This window comes from Melanotaenia boesemani, chromosome 6, assembly GCF_017639745.1.
Source record: "Melanotaenia boesemani isolate fMelBoe1 chromosome 6, fMelBoe1.pri, whole genome shotgun sequence".
Classification (NCBI taxonomy): domain Eukaryota; kingdom Metazoa; phylum Chordata; class Actinopteri; order Atheriniformes; family Melanotaeniidae; genus Melanotaenia; species Melanotaenia boesemani.
Genome location: NC_055687.1, coordinates 24,527,579 through 24,548,989, shown reverse-complemented (window position 1 = coordinate 24,548,989; position 21,411 = coordinate 24,527,579). Strand labels below are relative to the sequence as shown.

Below are 21,411 nucleotides of genomic sequence, written 5' to 3'. Positions count from 1 at the left end.
TCTGAATGTCAGACTTCACTAATCCAATTCCACATTAGATAGATTGACAGAAGTTGATTCCTTGACAAAGTACCTGACACATAACAAGTCTGAATGACCCGCTAATAATGAATCAGTGAGTGACCCAACAACACCTGCTCTCGCAAATAACTCCTCACATCTCTATGGGTGACATTTATATGTGTTATAAACACCATCTTATCAGAATTGATATTTGTTACGTCAGCTGATTATTTGCGCCACCTGACTCCAATCCTTGGTGCAAACCTCCGCTCTTGGTACCTGCCCGGGATTGGTTGGAATGGACACACCGCCGCCTTCTCCGTTCCTATTGGAACCTGTTGGACCAATCACAGCTCCTGAAGGCGCCCTCCAGGAAATAAAGCCTGAGGTCGCAGTTCATTCGGGGAGCAACTGTTGACACAGGCAGTCTGCTCCCGGCCTTCGGATTTACGGTGTTGGTGTTCTAATGAATCTGTGTCTTTGGATTGGTGGCTAGTGTTGTATAGTTAGGCTGTAGGCTTGTATTTGTCTTGGATTATTTAATTTGATAGAGTAAGAGTTTTGATTGTTGTGATACCCTTAGTTAATTGTGCATAAACCTCAAGCCCTTTTGGCTTCGCTTTCTGTTGTTGTTACATTTCGTTTTGCTTAAGATAAGAGTTTCAGTTAGTCAGTGTTAAAACTAGCATATGATGGGCTAGATACTCCCGTTACACGTATTTCCTTTTTAGTTTATTGGAGCTGCCCCCTCACAGTTATTAGCTTAGTAAGCCAGTTTATTTTCACCTGTAATAGATAACTTTGATTTCGGTTTCAACTGGCTGGTTTTGGTTTAAGAGTGGTTTTGTTTTGTTCATTTGTTTGAGCAGCTTCGTTAACCCCAGCATTTGTTAATTGCCACCAGCAGACTTTGTGCTTCCTGTTCCGTTTTCAACAATAAACGTAACTGCTTTCCTTTTAATACCTGGCCAAAGTTTCTTTTGTTACGTCCTTCCTCATACCCCTGACCCTGGATCGTAACAAAGTGGGGGCTCGTCCGGGAGTTTTTATTATTTCCCGTGGTATTTGGCGTCGTTGTGGTAGGGTAGTGCGTTTATTGTTCAATACGGAGTAGGACATAGCTGCGTCCTTTAACTTGGAGCAGTTTCTTGAGGCTCCTTCCGGTGCCGCTCTTGAGTGTTGCCGCAAAGCTGATCTCATGCAGATTGCGGATCATTTCTCTCTGTTGGTCCCGAAACAGTCCACCAAGCAGCAGATTAAGGACCTACTGGTGCAGCGGTTGGAAGCCTGTGAGGAAATGTCGGTGCCTGTTGAAGCCGCAGCTGTGTGTGAGGGCGCTCTGGCTAGGGGCGACCCAAGTAGTGGGGAGGTGGAACCTCTCCCTCAGACTCCCAGTCCTGCGACTGCTGAGATGGGATCTGGAGCAAAGCAACGGGTATGAACTCCTGTTACGCTTCCCAGATATGATCCCCCTTCTCCGACCACGACCAGCCCGGAGGCCAGTGGCAAGGCCCTGCTGAAGTTGCGTCTGGCTCAGTTAGAGTATGAGGCCCGTGAGAAGGCCGAAGCTCGCCAAGCTCAAATGGAGTTTGAGTTACGGCGAGTGGAAATAGAAGCCGACAAAATTGTTAGGCTCCGACGACTTGAGCTGGAGGCTCAAGTCCAGGCACCGCCCACTCACCCTCCTGCTGCATCAGCAGCTTCATCAGTCTCTTTGACTGCTTTTGATGTGAGTAAATGTATTTCCTTGGTGCCTGCTTTCAGGGAAGCAGAAGTTGATTCATATTTTTCTGCATTTGAGAGAATTGCTGGCGCATTGAATTGGCCCCGAGAGGTTTGGCCATTGTTATTGCAATGTAAATTGACTGGAAAAGCCCAAGAAGTTGTTGCTGCTCTCTCCTTAAAGGACAGCTTGAATTATGACACTGTGAAGGCCGCTGTTCTTCAGACGTATGAACTTGTCCCTGAAGCTTACAGGCAGAAGTTTAGACAGCAGAGAAAGACTGCTGACCAGACTCATGCTGAGTTCGCTCGTGAAAAAAGTCTTTTGTTTGATAAATGGTGTGCTGCGTCTAAAATCACAGACTTCGAGTCCTTACGAGAACTGGTTCTTCTTGAGGAGTTTAAAAATCGTTTACCTGAAGGGTTAGTGATATACAAACATGCTAAAACAAACACACAGATATCAGTTGTAAGCAGTTGAATTGATTTTTAATATGCTTAAGGTTGGTTAACAGGAGATGTAATGTAGGACTCTTAATGGTTTCTTAATCTTGAGTAAATTTACTCCACCACATTTTTGTTGTCTGCTGTGTGCACTAGAGAAGAGGGATTAATGGTAAAGCCTTATTATTTTTGTCCACTGAAAGGGGCAAGTGAACCTATCTAGTAATTATATAACCATGCCCTTAAAAATCCCATAAAAAATGTTACATCTTCTACACTCTTAATTCATCGCAAATGAAAACAGTGAAAATAAAGTCAGAGGTGCTTAGCCCCTTTTAAGTTAGTGAATGAAGTTAGGTGGATAAAGAAAACAAAGAAAAACAAAAATAGAACTGTCACTGTCCAAAGACTGACTGGACTGCATGTGTGCACTTGCCCTTATTGACAAAATGACAAACATCAGGTCAAAAACCTGATCACTGATGTGATGTTTCTGCCTGATGAGTGTTGGCAATTCACAACTTGGAAGAAAGCATGTAGGTAACTAGATTGTGCATATAGTATGTAAGACAATCAGTCGTGTGTGTGTGTGTGTGTGAGAGAGAGAGAGAGAGAGAGAGGGTGTGTGTGCAAACTGTTTTTCCCTGTGACAGTGGGAGTAATTCAGTTATTCTGGGGTTCTGTAGCGTAATACCTTGTAATGACACAAAATCTCATTTTGTCCAAGGAGACACATCAATCTTTTGGATATACTGTGGGGATCAGAGTCTCCTCTGTTGAGTGTGTGTGGAGAACACTGCATGGACATTGTGCATCTAAATGTGTGTGTGTGTAGGTCTTAGGCATATATTTGTGTGTTAAGCAGTGGGAAAGAGGGAAATGGAATAAAATGTTCAGACCACTGAAGCTGAAAACTACCCATACATTGGTTTGATAAACAGCGGGGAAGGCCACTATGGTACATAGCTAGAAAAGATGTGTGTGCGTGTGTGTGTGTGTGTGTGTGTGTGTGTGTGTGTGTGTGTGTGTGTGTGTGTGTGTGTGTGTGTGTGTGTGTGTGTGTCTCAGAGAGTGGGGGCATTTCTGCATGTGGTTATTTGTATGTCGAAAATGTAATAAAAAAAATAGGAATTTGTGGAGGAGGTGTTTATATGTGACGCACATGTGCTAAAGTGTAAAATCAAAGGACATTGTGTGTATATTGGGCATCCATGCATCCCAACATTTAACACATGTATAAGCGTGATCAGAAACGCCAGTGCTACCCCCCCCACCCCACCCCCCAAGATCCAAAGCATGCTTTCCATCTTTTGTTTCTGCTTGATGCATTTTCACTTCTGTACGTTAGAAGAAAAAAAAAGAGAAAGAAAAACAAAAGAAACAAAAGATAATCTTGAGTAAAGTGGTCCAATGCAGTTTATGCATATGCTTGTATGTGAAGTGCATAGCATGCACTACTCCAGCAGTGATTGTCACAGCCTAAAAGGCACTGTAATACTAAAGTGAATTTACTTGCACTGAAACAAATAAAACAATACTACCTGAAACATTACAATAACAAATCAGTCCAGAGACTAATTAATGTTGACTTTGATGCAGATTTTCATCTGCAAAAACAATTACTCTATTTTTAATGTCACACTCATATTCTTCACTCAGTGGTCATTTTTAGTGTGTGCCACCAATGAGTGACTTAATCACCCTGCCATGTCAAGGCCTGTTGCATAAAAAGTGCAGTGAGCTGACTGACTGATCACCACATAGAAATTATTTTAAAGAGGACTGAGAGTAGAATCGAACAAGATGGGGAAACTCTCAATAAGACATAGTAGAAGTCAAAAGATGACTATTATTTGTGTTATGTAAAACAGGAAGAAGGGCCAGAGTAGGTAAATACTAACTGACATAAAAAAAAAGTTTAAAATTTTCTTAAACTGGAAAGTTTTCTAGATACAACACGTAAGAATAAAGTTAAAATTAAGTTGTGCTATGGAGAAGAGAGAAGCTGATGTTAATATCACATAGATGACAAGGAAGTGACTTTTGCATAGGAAATAAAAAAGCTGCATGGATGATACAGATGAAAGAAAATCAGATTATTTGAATGTTGTGATTTATTTCTAGATGTGTTAAATTTAGTACTTGCATTCATTCCTCTTTAGACAAAGCAATGTAACTTTCAATCATGATGTACAACCACAACAGGAATAGAGATGGCTTCACAAAAAATAAAGCAATGACTTTCTTATAAATGAGATACATGAGAATACTATTTACATTGATATCTTTGTTATATCTAATGCTGTTCATGAAAATGAATTGCAAAGCCAATTTCTCTTTGACGATCACTACACTCTGATGATGTTGGACATTGGTATACAGTATGTACCAAACTCACAAGCAATAAAGCATGTGAAGTCAACAATAAGCACTTTGTTTTTCAATGAGGGTCTCGTGTTTCCCCAAACAGCAGCTTGCTGTATATGCTGTGTAACATCAAGTTGGCCTAGTTTTCAAGTAGAGTGAATGAACAGTACCACATTTGTTGCGTCTGCTATCTTTGGAGCAGCATGCTAAATGTGACAACAAGGTCTTTTAAACAGTGACATGCATACAAAATACATAACAGACATGGGTTAAGCATGACAGCTGTTCTGTGTGCTACTATCCAGCAGAAAATATATATTAACAGAGAACCGGTCGCATACAGTGAAGGTGCTTGTTAATAATAAAGTCAGATGTGGTGTCAGATATGAGCTAAAATATTTTAGCCAAACTCCCACTTTTATTTTTTCTTTAATCTTTTAAACATTTTTTGAAGATACTGATCTAGCTTCTGTGCCTTTACAGCACAGATCCATTAATACTCAAGATTATGAATGACTTTAGGCACAAAATGGATATGAATAAGCTTTCTGTACTGGCAATACTCAACTTAAGTGCACCCCTTTGATACAGCTAACCACTATTCTTCCTAATAAGACTTCACTCACTGATTGGCATCTCTGGTACTGTTAAATGGTTCAAATCCTATCTCCCAGACAGAAAACTTATTGTAAGAGTAGATCACTGTTCATCTAAAAGTTTTGAGTTTATTATGAAGTTTACGAGGGCTTGAATTTAGATACTACATTGTCTATATATTGCCACTTGGTAATGTTATCAGGAGACATGACATCAACTTCCACAGCTATGCTGATGACTCACATATTTACATTGCCAAGTCGCCAGAAGAGCCAAGACCAATAGAGGTCATTTTTAACTATATTTTAGATATTAGGTGATGAAAACCAGGAAACTTTCAATCACTCAATCAGGCCACAAGTGGGGTATTGGTCACAGGCACTTACACTCAGGGCACATTCACACCATGACAGTCTGAGGGGACTCTATTTGATTGAGTGAAGAATTCTGAAATTTGCACCTTCATTTGGTTTGGTTTGCTGTCACATTGCACCTGACTCAAGCAGAATAAACTAGCTCAACCATGTCACACAGTTACAACAGCTGCTCACTTGTGGGCACTTGTACTGTTACACTCTGCTTCTGGTCTCCCAAATAAAAGTAGATAACTATCTTAACATCTTTTAAAAAGTAGCAGCATGAATGTTGACTAAGACCAGAAAGAGAGCTCACATAGCATCCATCTTAAAGATGCTGCATTGGCTACCTGTCGACTATAGCATTGTTTTTAAGATTCTGCCACTGTTTATTAAACTCTTAATGCTCTTTGTCCATATCACATCTACTTGTAATCTTTAAACTCTGAAGAATCCATACATTTTATGAAAAAGACCTGCTAGTAATACCCAAAGAAAGAACTAAAGCCTATCAAGCTACTTTCACAGATAAATCTCATAGGGGCAGGGTAGCTAACAGGTCCGTGTACTTCGTGGCCATCCGTTTTTCGTGTTGATATTGTAAAACGAAAATCGGAAATTCTTCCGATTTCCGTTTGGAGGAAGTTAAACAAAAAACGAGAAATGATTCACCTCCCGTTTTTCGTTTGGAAATCGGAAACTGAAAAACAAAAAACGAGCCTCTATCTGATTTTCTATTTCGGGTGTACTTTTACAGAAGTCAGGAAATAAAATATGACTAATTCTTTTATTCAAGCTTGCCTTAACTTAAACCAGAAGTACCTTCTTCTTCTACTGCTGCTGAAACTACACAACTGCCCGTGGTGATATGGTTGACTTGCTGCCCACAGTTTATTGTAGATATTCGATTTAAACCGAAAACACAAACATTGACAAAGTGATGGAGTCATTTGTATTTTTTCGTGGTGGGTGAAGAGTCAGTCTCAGAGAGGACGATATGACGGTGGAGAAAGTTTTCAGGATTTTTCAGGTGGGTAAACATGACATGGTGATGTTTCTCCATGTTACCTTACATAGCTTAAACTTTTTAACTTTAAAAATGTGCGGGAACTAGCAAAAATTGCAGGAATAAGAAAAAAGCGAATTGATAAATGAGGAAAAAAATTCTTCCCACACCCTGTAGAATAGGCCACTACCTTATTGCAAAGGGTAATTTCTAGTGGTTTCCTATTTTATTCAGGAGTTTTTCTTTTTTGTTTGTTTTGTTTTTGCAACGAAAATGCGAGAATTAAAAAATCATGCAAGATATAAACGGCGAAAGTGGGGTGTGCTTGAAAAAAGATTACCTTTATTACTGCTCAGTATGATGGCAATAAACAAACATAAGATGAAATTACCAAGGATTATTTAATATAAAATGAAATAAACTATAATCACTGAGTGATCTCTTTCTTAAATGGTAGGCATATGATTTTCATTAATACCCCTTGCAAAGCTGTTGTGCTGTAGTGTGATGTTTTACTATCTGAATAAATGAGTAAATATTTTCATTGTTCAGTTCTAATGCAATTTGTTGTCCATTCTACCCGTTTATACAGGTTACTGCCGGCAGTGTGTACATCACAGATGACACAAACACAGCCATCTTCCCAGAGGTCTCAGGGAATTTTTCTATTATGGACCTCACTAACTGGGTGCATTACGAGGTGCATGGAGATCAGGGGCAACATAAGAGCACCTGTCCCCTTCTCCTTTCCCTCTCCATCTATGTCTTCAAGACCAACAGTGGGAACCCCAAGACCAAGTGGTTTTTCCAGACCATTGCAAAGGTTATGGCTTGATTATGAAAGAAATGTTTTTGCAGAAATATTATTCAACAAATGTCATTCTACAACTCCCTACTCATACCACCACCACCACAAAAGAGACGATTATTACTGATTATTACTTATTTATTATGTGGAATTGTTTTGTTGTGGATTTGATTGTCTGCTACTGGATGATTTCATCTTACCAGAGGGATACAATAATATCTATCTAATCTATTTATCTGTCTGTCTGTCCATCTGTTCGTCCATCTTCAGGTCAATCCACATTGCAGAGGTGGTGAATGGTAAACTGGCCACATCCAGAACAATTGTCATACGCTTTTTGGAAGCTGAGGCAACTGTCGAGAGAATTGTGGCCAAAGTGAAGGAGGCTTTGGAAAGTGAGGAGGACATTGCCCTGACTGACAGTCAAGGTAATGAAATCCTGGATTCAGAGGGAACAAGACATAAGTTGCCCACTCTTGATTGTTCAATCCCTCATTTGTTTATAATTGTAATTGCAATTTCTTATTCTTTTGAGATTTTTAATACAAAAGTGAATAACACTCTCTCTGACTCCTTAGGCTCCCATTACTGGAAGCAAAATTCCAGGAAGATATTTGCTTTGCTGGAAAACGATTTCTGAGAATTCCAAAATGGGCGGCGAGCCAAAACAAGGTAATACAAGATATGGTATAAAGCAAAATCTGATTTAGGCTGTGAATTACATTGTGTGCTTCTTATGTGCACAACACAGAAGTCTTGAAATATTTATTGTATTATCCTTTATTGTCTTTATTTTCTTCTTTTTTGTTCCCACATGTAAGTCGGCGGGCTAAGGAAAGTCACCTTTAGGAGCTGATAGGCAAAACTGAACAGCTGAAGGATGCTGCTGAGAGCCTCCAAGGCATCTAAGATAGCATCAATCAGCTGTCTGAGATGGCCAAAAGTAAAGTTAAGGAATCGGACATTCAGCCAGCAAAAGAGGCTTTTTCTTGCCTTGTTTGTAAAGGTATGTAGTACATATGTAACAAAGGCAGGCCTACTTGTGAAGTACAAGATATAACCTTCAGCTAATTTAGATGTGTAAATTTAAATAATCTGTTTGTTTTAATATCATTTATCTAAATAAGGATTTTATGTGTTTAAAACCTTGCAGCTACTATGGATGAGCCCACATTCAGTAGGTGTTGCTGCTCGCTGGTGGGGTGTGGAGCCTGTGTGAGGCAGAGGCTTCTAAATGCAGACTGCTGCCTGAAGTGCAGAAGCCCCAACTTTGAGACCAACATCCACTATGTTAAGGGTCTGGATGCTGCCTTGGCCTCCATTAAATCATTGATCAATTGATCTCTTTTTTTTTTTTCTTTTACCTTTCTTGTTTAGTCTGGGCCTGTTATTTATAAATGTTTGCACTTTCAGTTATAGTTCTGATAGCCCTGCTGTATATTTTAATCCTGCATATGCACTTTATTTTACTGTAGCATCTGACTGTTGTTAAATCCATCTATTATTCTGAAGTAGGTTCACTGTTATTTCATATTTCTGGTAATGGCTAAATATGTTGATTTTTTATTTATTTCTTACTGTAATTCATGGATTAAACCTGTTTAAATTGTGCACTGTAAAAGAAAAGAAAATTCAACCCTTTTGAAGTTACTTTATCAGGAGAAAAAATCCACTCAGTAGGAATAAATGATCCATTAAAGTTATTTGCATGTTTTTTTTGTTTTTTGTTTTTTTTCTCGACTTTTATTGACTGCATACATGGACAAGGTATTGCAGAGCATCCAGAAAGGGCCTTGGGTTGTCACTGATGATGCCATCAAATAGGGCTGTGATGTCCTCTGAAAATCACCTAACAGTCTGTTGTCTTTCTTCATCAGTCATAAAAGGATCTGTTCCAAAACCTAGTCAGGGATGAACCCTTCTCAGCATCATACCAGTCTGCTGGTCCCAGAAAACTGTCCGGCTGGGCTAAACGCACGGCAAGTCAACCATATCATGAGGGGGCAGTAATATACACCGTTGTGTAGTTTCAGCAGCACCAGGGAAGCAGGAGCAGTAGAAGAAGAAGGTACTTCCGGTTTAAGTTAACGCAAGCTTGAATAAAAAAATTACAGTCGTATTTTATTTTCTGACTTCTGTAATAGTACACCCAAAATAAAAAATCAGATAAAGGCTCGTTTTTTGTTTTTCAATTTCCCATTTTCAAACGCAAAACGGGAGATGAATCATTTCTCGTTTTTTGTTTACCTTCTTTCAAACGGAAATCATAAATCGGATGAATTTCCGATTTTCGTTTTTCAATATCAACAAGAAAAACAGATGGCCACGAAGTACACGGACCCTAAAATGCCATTTAGGTATGTTAGCTACCCTGCACTAGAGTAACACTCCTTCACATCCATTCTTACACTCTCATGTTCAACATCATTTAGTTATAGCATGGTTAATCTAGTAACTACACCATATGGCTCAAAGTTGACAATGCTTGATTATCAGAAAGAACCTTAACATAGTAGAGTAGAAAATCCCAACAGCAACCACCATCGTGGAGGCAGAGCAATTTACCAGCACATAAGAACATATACTAGAAAAGCATTTATCCAAAAGAATTCACATTTAAAACATTTAAAATTATTACTGTGTTATTACTGTATTATTACTTAATTTAGTCTAAACTAAGTGTAGTGTCAATCAGTGTCATTCTAGCAATGCCATGTTTCTAAAATATAAATGGGTTATAAAAGTGTGAATGATAAATAAAAAATAAAGAAAGAAAGAATGAATTACAAAAGTTTAAACTGTTTAACTTTTACTTTTGACATCCAGGAATACAGCTGAGAAATCAAGACCTATCTCGTGTTTCTTTTTTTAAATGGCTCTAGATATACGTGATGCCTAACTGGTGATGCCCATCTCTCAGCTGGACAAATATGCATACAATGTATGACCATGGTTGATAAGACCTACCGTTGCACCGGTTCTGCCTGAAAAGTGGATGGAAAAGTTAAAGAAGCTAAATGCAAATCACAGGAAGCCAGCAGCTAACCCACTGGAGGCCTGACAGCTAATACAAATAAACTGCCTGGCCAAAAAAAGAAAAGAAAGACACCACCTGGATTAAACTCAGCAAATAGGTATGAGCTTCCTATTGGACATTTACTGCATGGGTGATTTTCTTTCAGCTGGCAACAGGTTATTTAACCCAAACTGATGCAATGACCAACTTCTCAATTCGTTGTGTCGCCAGCGATGCAGCAGGACGTAAGGGGTTAAAAAGGGTCAGATCACTGGCATGCATCAGGCAGAGAGAACATCTCAGGAGATTGCAGAAACTATTAAAATAGGACTGAGAACTTGTTCCTTTTCTGTTTTTTCCATTTATTTGTAGATTTTCTGCTTATGATAATTATCATGCGGCATGAATGAATCAATTTCATTTAATGATCAGCAGCCAGACAAGAAGCCTTACATTTGTGTATTATATATTTATATATATATATATATATATAAAGTGTGTGTGTGGCTGCAAAACAAGCCCAAAAGATTAGCACTCAGCCACCATGTTTTACAGTTGATAAGGTTTTTGTGCCAATGCGTTGCATTTGGTTTTTCACCATATACTGTATGCATTGCTGTGTATGAAGGCCAAACTTTGTCACTTTGGTCTAATGCAGTGATTCCCAACCCTGGTCCTCAAGGCCCACTATTCTGCAGATCTTAGATGTTTTCCTGCTGCAACACACTTGATTCAAATTAATGGCTCATTAGTAGACTTGTGCAGAGCTTGTCAGAGAGCCAGTTAATCAGAACCAGGTGTGTTTCAGCAGGGAGACATCTAAGACCTGCAGGATAGTGTGCCTTGAGAACCAGGGTTGGGAATCACTGGTCAAATGTATCCAGAGAATATTGCTTCAGAAGTCTTTTTGTTTCTTCAAATGCAGCTTTGCAAACTTAAACTTTGTAGTCATGTTCAATTTAGAGAGAATAAGCTTTCTCCTCCAACCCTACAAATTATACTTTTTTTAAAGTCACTTTCTTATTGTTTTGTCATTTTTACAATTTTAGAACTTCTCTACGCAATGTCGAGTCAGAGCTTTGGATAGATTTGCTGAAACATCAATGCTTTGGAAGACACAGCTGTCTTGAATGTCTTTCATTTGTAAATATTCTTGCTGTAGACTGGTAAATGCAGAATTGTTTGGAAATTACCTTATAATCCATTCCAGATACATCAGCATCATTAGTTGCTTTTCAGGGATAATAGCCAATGTCTTTACTCACTTTAACTGAATGTTTAAGACCAGCAAAATACCAAAATGTCTGATTTTATGTATATGCTCACACTCGAGAGCAATCTTTTATGTTTTGGTACATAGAAACTTAAATTTAACAGCTATTTTTATTGCATAAATACATGTTTATTTAGCTATAGTGACCGGTATTAACTGTATAAATCAAGGATTTTGGAGAGCTAAATATTAACAAAGACACTTCTCTGAAAAGTAATATATGAGTGTTTCATAAATGACAGATATGAAAAGAGTAAAAAAGATCCACGAAACATGAGAGATTAATTTTATTTAACTTGGATAAAGCTTCCATATTAATGTTTAAACGTTATTTAACATCAAATCACATGCCTTAATGGGAAGATTGGCTTATCTGGTCTGTCAAGTAGATAAATATTTCAACATTAGAGTCAGAGGTGAAAAAAATAAAACAGAATGAACTGAATAGAAAAAGCTGCATGAAGAAAAAAAGGATTAAATGCTGTTTAGGCAGCAAGGTTATCCATTATACTGTCTAGATAGTTAAGGCCAATACTTCAGAGTGACAAAAATTCCAGTCTCCAATAATAAAATCTAAGCCTATTAAAATTAAATCTGCCGATGGTTACCTCTATTCATGAGATGTCAGCATCTCCCTTTATCAACCCTTTTTAAACTGAACACAGCAATCATTTGAAGGACAATGATGTGCAGAAGGTAACTAAAAGAAACATCAGTCCAAAAGTGGCACAACATAATAAAAAAAAAAAAACATTATCAAGGTTTAGTTTCAAAATACTGAATTAAGAAATATTTGCACTATACATGACCACAAATTCCAGATATTTTTATTTAAGAGTAATATATACAAGAGTTTTAACCGAGCTGCAGCCATCAGCATTAGTTTACCTTTCAGCTACATATTGGAAAGTCTGAGCTGCCAGGTCAAGGCTGTGGGCAGCCTGCTAGTACCTGCTTAATTTGTTAAGTTTAAGAGAGATCTAAACAGCAACATGCCTACTGTTCCTCCGCATGGAGGAAACCGTTTGTGAAGATGCTGGTTTGAGGTTGTGGCGGAGGATTATTAACACTTGACTTCAGCACACAAAACACGGCAATAACAGTGACAATGATTAGGACTGCCAAAAACAATTAAACAGAGAATAGGGAAGACAAAGCTAATGAAAAGTAATAAGCTCAAAGTGCTTCAAAAGGTTTTTTTTTTCTTTTAATGGTTTGAGTTTAATGACAAAAGACAAAAGACAAATAATAATGAAATCTTGATAGAAAGCTTTAAATTATTTTTCTCCTGCTTAAACGGTACCACTGAGCATTCTTACAAAATGACTTGCACAGTCGCTAACAGCATGCATGCCTGTGGGCATAAACACACACAAACAGACACAGATATACAAAGAATAAGCACAAACTGTTGCTGTAGCCTAGGGCAAAACACACACACATCCACACACAAGCGCTCTCGATATCGAGTGTGCTGAAACTGGGAGTCAAAACAGAGCATCTGTAGACAGGCATCTATTTAACATCTAAAGCAGAATGAAAAATCAACTCTCCCTCAGGCTCATCTGTTTGTGTAAGACGACTATGGATAGAATAATTTAAGAAACATTTTAAAACTAAATTTTGCAGACGATGACAGAAGCTAAGCCATTTAAAGAACACAAGGCCAACATGAATCAGGTTTCCATTGACATTTTGTCTGTGCATTTTGAAACCGCACATTAAAAGGTGGGTGGAAGGAGGAAACATAAAAAGCAGCTCTTTTATGTCTGCAAAATGTTTATATGCTAATGTGGGGCAATTTTTGCCTGATTAACAAAAATAAAAAAAGAGTTGACGCCTATTAAGGCAGATGGAAATACCTAATGCAACTCACTTCGTTGACCAACTCTAAGTTACAACCTGCTGTTTCTAATTAATGAGAATAAACAAACCCGGGTAAATATACCAGCAATGCACCAATCTGAACACCGGTGCTATGCTCCTGAATTTGCTATTAAAAACTTTTGATTATAATTATTCTGCAAGGAGAAAAGACATCAACAATGATCTCAGATAAGAAACTGATGCTGCCCATATGGATGGTTGTGCTCTCATCAGCTTAAAACACAATGTGCAGACATAAATGAATAAACACAGAACACAGTCGGCCAAAACAACTGTCTGTTTTTGTCTTCTGGTTTTATGTCATCTTGCTGTGTGCTGCAATCCTGACAATGTCCTGCTGAAAGCAACACACAGCTTCACTCATTTTCCCTTTAGAAACATTAACCTGATACACATTTGCTAGGAAGAGACATTTAAAAAATTTCCCCTCAAATTCCTTAGCAATAGAATGAAAACACAGAAAGAATATATGCATTCAAGACAACCATTTGTACCTTATCTCATGTCAAAACACCTATTCACTTTCTCTCCAGTGTTTCGAAACTGACAATGAATTCTTTCACAATGAACCTTCAACCAGAGTTAAACCCCACAGCTCAAGCAAAATCATGATGCACTGCAACCTTTTACCGTTATATGACGCCCAAAACACTCGATCTACAAAGCAACATTCAGGGCTTTTGTACATTTATCATAAAAGAAGGACTGAAAATGACTGTGCTAATTGATCAGGAAAAACCTAAAAGTATTCCTTTAATCCAAAACCAGAGGCTATTGAAGGCTTAGCTGGACCAAGCTGAATATATATATATATTTATTTTTTGATAGGGATAAAATTGCCAGGGTGGGGGGAAAAAATTCAATCTGATTTGGATTTAATAGGTGCAAATGAAATTAATATGCAACTTAATGAAACTAATATTGTGAATCAATTTGAAGACAAAATTACATTTTCAAAGGTAGTCCCTGGTGAGACACCACACCAGGCTGTTGTAAAGATCTGTAATAACAAAGTGAAGGAGATAATAAAGAAGGTTCATCTGTCATAGCAAGACTATGAGCAGAGTAATTTGAAAGGAGAGACAGGTTTGACATAAGAATAGTAATGCTGCAATGATCACTTACAAGTGTAAGAAAGAAAGAATGGAAGGAAGAAAGAATTGTCTCAAGGTTTTAAGACTGTGTTCTGTTTAAAAAGGTACTTTGGGGTATGTGGCCCATGCAACAAACCTGCACCAATCACAGCATGGTCCCAGACTGACTTCTCATCCATTTACATAGTTTTTAATGTTCAGAGAAGAAAAAGGTGAAAAGATGAATTAGGTAAATGTCACAGAAACTACAAAAATATTCCATTTTTTTTTGTGCAAAACAACTGCACAACAGCAAAGAAAATAACTGCATTGGCAGCCTTTTCCAGCAGATTTGTAAATTATATTATATTATATTTGGTTTGAACAGCAAAAACAATCAGTTTGCAGTGTTTTCATGTAAATTGGTTCTGTATGCTAGGAGCGTCAGCTACAGTACTAGGCCTACTAAAAAAATTAGTTCAGTTTTCTGTGAGGAAAAACCAAAAGAACTTCAGTAATATCTAATTGTAGTGTATGTAGTATGTATTTTCGTTGCACATTTGTTGCAATGACACTAAAGTTTTATGCTTATTCTGTTCTTCTTATCATGTTACATCATATAATTTAAAAGGGTCACATGGTGTAGCAGCAGCTTTCCTCTCATCCAGGTTAAAGACACATATTTGTTTGAAATGTCTCTTTAACCAGGAAATAGTTTTATATTAATTTATTTGTATACAACCTAAAAGAAACACATTTCCATCTTCTAGACAAAAATACTGTCATATTGAACTGCCATGCATCCCACTTTCCATCTCATTAGTTAAAAGCATCTATTCACTTTTTCTTCCTTCTCCTTTAACCACTCACTCTGTTTAAGAAGACAGGTTATCTTCCCCAACTACAATCAGAAGCAAATCACTACTCCAACCCAAGTTAGATATAGAAGCATCTATTAAGTGCATTAAAAACCTCTTTATGCCATAAAAATTATTTGCGTTTGAATACTTTAAGGATTTGAGGACATCCTGTTGATGAACTACAATCTAAGTATGACATAAGTTTGACATTTAACAAAAAAAGAAGAGAAAGGCAGAAAAAGAGAGCGAGAGCTTAAATGATTCCACATGCTCAACTGAGAGGACAAATTGGCAACAAATCCGTAGGCATCAAAGGCCACACAACAAAAATGAATAGTTTCAAATGCTCTCTGACGCAGAAGGAGTTTGGATTAAAACTACAAATGATGTTGTGTATGCAGTCCCTGTTTGTCACACAAGGATCTCTCTGTTTCAACAGCTGACAAATGTCACCAATGATGTCACCACTACCTCAGAGGGATATAATAAAAGCGGATCATCTAAAAACAGAACATATAAAGGACACTCTCTCTCATTTCCTTAAATTAAGGAGACCAGATCAAATTAGTGACACCAGTTTTTGACCATCTTAAACAAACGCCTGCATTAATCTCAGTCAAACGTTGATTCATCCTATAAAGTATTTGAGTAATTCGCTGATCTACTTAAAGGATTACAATGTAAAGAGTAAAAAATAAACAAATAGATTTATCTGTAGTCAGCCTGACCCCTTGGGAATACACAGAGACATTAACTGGATCTGAAACAAACTGCTAACAAGAGGCTGGTAAAGACTGATGTGCATACAACACAACCCAGGGTTCAGCAAAATTAGCCATGCATGTGAATTTTAAGGACAGAATATAAAATATATCCCAAACTGCATAAGAACTGATTATGTAAAATCTGAGTATTGTCATTCAATAATTTTTCATGGTGTAAAAAGAAGGTACTCAAAAAGCAGTATGCAATATCTGCAAAGTCGAAGTAATGCGAGGAGGATGCCGTGTTAATTCATATAGCACCACAAATTTCATATGTCATCTGAAAAACTGCCATCCAGAACTTCACAAACAATGGTGGGAAGCTAACACCCCTAATGTTTGCCTTATTTTCACTTTGTACAGAATTTGATAATCTTAAACCTTTTAAAACAAAATACATATATCGACATCGGTAAATATCGGTTATCGGCCATAACAACAATATTAATATCGGATTGGTTATCGGCCAAAATTTTCATATTGGTGCATCCCTGCCTAATAAGAATCAAACTAAACATGAGTGTTTTTGTTTGTTTAACTACAGTAAAGAAACCTGAGAGCAAAATAAAATATATAAAAAATTTAAATAAAAAAAACATTATTCCAAAGGCTACAAGGCTACCAGCCAGATCTTGAAATTCCTATTTGTAATGTTATAAAAAATGACTTTCAGTCGCTATAATGCAAAGATGCTAAAAAGAAACCCGAAGACAGAAGCCTGTAGGCTGTGGGAAATACAAAGTACACGCTGGACCAAGCGAAAGCTCCATGAGCAAAGGCCAATGCGGGTACTACTGAAAGGAAGTCAAAAGCAGGCTTCACATGTAAATATTCTCAGAAAAAAGGTGTCTTTGGGACCATTTTTTATATATAAACTAAAGTAAGTAGAAATCTCTAAGAGTGGAGTAAATCCATTTGTTAAATCCTGAGTAATGGAACTGAACTGAATGCACTGCCTGTATCACGGGAAGGATGACGTCACAAAAAATACAGAGGTACTTCAAAGAGAAATATGTAGCCTAAAAAACATCCTGAACCGTTTCAACTGTGTAACAATGAGTTCTTAGCCTACATAACTTATGACTTTGAAGAGACCTGAAATCTGCCACTGAAAAATGCAGATTTTCAGCACAAGCTGGAACATATGGAAGAGCAGCAGAAACTATTAGCAGACTGGTGCAAAAAGCTTCTAGAAGGATATAAATATGTATGGGTACGGGTATGATATGGTACCTTCTGTGTGTGTGCATTTTTAAAAATATATAAACACTAATGACTGAGTGGAAAGAAAAGAGACATGGTGCCATTTTAAACAGGTAAAATTATGTGGTGATCAGAAGTGCCACTTTATATGAAAATGGTGACTGAAGCAGCGGGATTAGTTTTTGTGGTGGCATTAGATCCAATAATGTCGAGGAAGCTTTAGCCTGGAATTGAAACCACTGAGCTCCATAGTCTGCAAACATTTAAGTCATGAAATATTAACGGCATTTTTTTTTTTAATCATACATTAACGCAGTTTTGTTTTTTGTTTTCGTTTTTTTATATATTTTTTCCAAAGTTCTTGCTCACTGACTGATCACAGAGAAACCACATGCAGAGGTTTGCAGTTCCATGTCTCCATGTCTTGTCCTGCTGCAGCGGTGCGTCTGACGGAAACTGGAGAGAGCGGGTTGATTGAAATGAAGAGACATTTTCTGGCTGGAAATTAAGAAAGAAGAAGAAGAACCGAAGTTTCTCTTTGTCAAAACCCATGCAAATGGCAGAACATTGTGATTTTTGGACGAAAAACTGCTCCCAAAAGACAATGAGAAACGTTTGATTTATTTATTTGTTTATTTTTAAATAAATGCGGTTTTAATTTAGTCAAGACAGCAAAGGTAAGACATGCTTTCTAACTTTTACGAACGTGAAGCATAAATCGGGTCTTCTTCTGCCTCTGGTTCTGTGAATCTTGGTCATAGCAAGATGAAACTTCCAGCTGTGGAATCTGACATGTGAGCTTTCAGTAGAGAAGCCGTTTGTTCATGTTCATGCAGTCGTGTGAAGCCATAACTTGTGTTTACATATTTTTCAGACTTTGTGTACCTGGTCTTATTAATTAATTATTGTTATCTTAACTGTGTTTGTTGGTCATAGAAATGGTTTCTATGAAGAACCATTTTAACTGTTGCTGTTTAAAGAGAAAACTGCTGCTTAATTTTTGTTTATGTATTTAGTGCAGGGGTCTGCAGCCTTTCCAATCCAAAGAGCCATTTTTCCCTCAGCCAGCTAAATAAAACTCCTTTATAGCAGCAAATGTTACGAGACCTTTTCAAAAAGGCAACTTAATATATATATTTTTAATGAAGAGCCACCATAGGATATTTTTGAAGAACCACATTTTTATTTCCATTTTTAAATTTTATAAATATATAAAAACATAAAACCTTTATAAAAAGAGGATAGACAGACTTCCTTCTAAGGGATGTAGATATTTGTGGAAAATTATATAAAGTTTAAAAAAAAAGAAAAAAAGTCCCTGGTTTTCAACCTAATGACAAGAAAGATAGATTTAAAAAATATTTTAGCCACGTATTTAGAGGTATTGTGGAAGTTCCAGAGAGCCACTTGCAGCTCCAGAGCCACGGGTTGGAGACCCCTGATGTAGTGTTTGTAAACCATAATGTACTGCATTTTCTTTATATAGCCATAGGTAATATTTTAAAGGAAAGGGACATTTTGCACATGCGATTAATCACATGTCATGCGAATAAACGTGATTAAAAATTTTAATCATTGTCCAGCACTAATATATATATATATATATGTGTGTGTGTGTTTAAACATTTTTCTCAAAGAGACACTTAAAGCAAAAATGAAAAAAACACTAGTTATAAAAAAGAAAAAAGATTGCAGTAGGTTTTGACTGACAGAACAGAAAATGCTCACATAATAATAGTGTAATTCTGATTGATGAGTTTAAAAAAAATCTTAATTTTTTTTGGCTACTACTAGATAGATAACATACCACATCTCTTTATGAGAACAAATGAACAAAAACCACTATGCTCAAAATAACACTGGTGCTTTCTTTGTGAACATCTACATTCTGACTTTGTGAGTCCAGCCCTGAATGTACAGGCCTGGGTGAAATTCAACAGGGTGATTGATGGATCATCATCAGTAAAGGTCCAGCACAGTGGAGTTAGTCTGTTGTAACCCTTTTTAACTAGCCCAAGGAGAATACAGGCCAGGGGTTATAAGACACACATCTCTGTGAAGAACAGGAAATTAACCCATAAAAATGTGGCCATATCGTGAATGTGTATGTGCTTGTGCATCTAAACATGAATTGCCAACATTGCATTGATCCAGAAAATCTGTGATTAATTTGCATTTATATATTTACCAACACGAACACTATCTACACTTTGCACTATCACGTATCTACAATATGTGATGTATAACAATACTAGTTATAGCAAAGGTGCCTATGGCATTCCAGTCAAAATAACAAGCACGCTGACAGCAAACAAACAACGCTGCAGCTATGGTGGAAAAAGGTGACGTCTGTTAATTCCTCTACTTTTATAACAGGAGTCGAATGGATGCAAAGGAAGGTCGAGGACCTGTTGGCTCTCTGTTACAGTATACTTGCATATTATGTGCTTGCACATAGCGGGAAACTGCATAAATCCCCAGCAAACCTAGTGAACTGATAAAACTACAGAGGTCCTTTGTTAAAGTGGTTGAGGTGAAAGAGGGTGTGCACACATTCATGCAAGCACAGTCAACTGTAACGGCAGGGAGCAACAGAACTGAATCCAGGTAAAGCTCAAAAATTTATGAGCTACGTTTTCTGTTTGTGTTTTTTTGTCCTACCCAGTGTTAATGGAGATGATCTCAATCAGAGGGTTTTTCCTGATCTTGGGCAGGTCCAGTCGGGCTCCTCCAAGTCTCCGGCCTCCGTCTTTCTTCTGACCCAGTAGACGAACTGAGTGGCCTAGAAACAACCAATAAATATCATCTCATGATATATTCCTTTTCAAAAACACACACTTTTAGAGGTATGGATGCATTAATGCAAAGCTGTCAGTGTTTAAATAAAACAATTGAAATTAAACCAGTTAGCCGACACATTTAAATAGTTAAATCTAAACTCCGACAGTAAACAGAACAAACGAATCAACGGACATATAACTACAAGAGGAAGGAACAGAAAAATAAATTATTTGGATAGTGGGAACACTCCTTCTCTCAAAAAACATATATTCAAGACTGCAGTAAACACAATTAGAAGTATATTACCAAAGTATGATCAAAATAGAAACTCCCCACTGTGGAATATTTTTAACAATGAATATGCTCTAATGACTCCGTCCGATCGAATCTGTGTAATTTTTCTGTGCAAAAGAAAATGGAAGACGGAGCAGTGTATCACAATGGCGACGCTGGGGTTGGGGTTTGGTGGACGGTGACAGAAATTGGCCAAGTTATGCAGAAAATTCTCCAACCATTCCATGAAATCTATAAAGGACACACACCAATACACAAGCTGATAAGTAGAGCACCAGTGTTCTTAAGTGAATTTCTTATACATTAATGATGATACAGTTAATACAGGTGGGTACAATGAATGGTAGGTAGAAGGGTAGTCATCTAGATCAAAATGACTTTATTAAATACATACAGCTGCAGCTTTTAAAGTACCACTTGGTGGATACCGTTGTGTTTCTGAACCAAATGAAAATCCACAAATAAATCTGACAACTAATACTGTCCAGCCTAGGCTAAGTGGAAGAAGGATGCAGTTGCGCCTCTCTCTAACCATCCAATAGGCTTCCAGCTGGAGGTGTGCGAGATGGAAGCGCTGAGGGATGGAATTGTCTTTCTGTTTTCATCCGCTTTACAGGGTCTCCTGGGAGGGTGGGATCAGGGCACGAAGCATGGTTATCAATTGGTAGATAAAAATGACAATCTGCCCCAAAGGAGGACAAAGAGCCAATCAGTGAGGTGTGACTGGTCGTAATATCCCAGTACAAGCAAGGAAATGAGAAAACTTCCCCTGTGGGCAACAGCTGGGACTTTGAGCTCCATGGGCCTTATGGTCCTCATGATCTCTGCGTGTCCACCTGTGGTCATGAAACAAGAATCCAAAGCTGATGCATGATGCATCAACTTATTCTTTCATTTACCTGCTGAGAACTGATACAAAATATAACTAAAATATACAAAATATACTAGTGACAATGA

The 21,411-nt window shown here is 37.6% G+C and overlaps 1 protein-coding gene across 1 annotated transcript in view; it reads right to left on the bottom strand.

Annotated features, from left to right (window-relative positions):
* cdkal1 (CDK5 regulatory subunit associated protein 1-like 1) overlaps positions 1 to 21,411 on the bottom strand; it is a 261,140-nt gene that overhangs the window by 151,928 nt on the left and 87,801 nt on the right. The window contains exon 7 of the mRNA XM_041988416.1: positions 20,041 to 20,161. Within this exon, the coding sequence (XP_041844350.1) occupies positions 20,041 to 20,161 (121 nt within the window). The remainder of the gene's footprint in view (positions 1 to 20,040; positions 20,162 to 21,411) is intronic.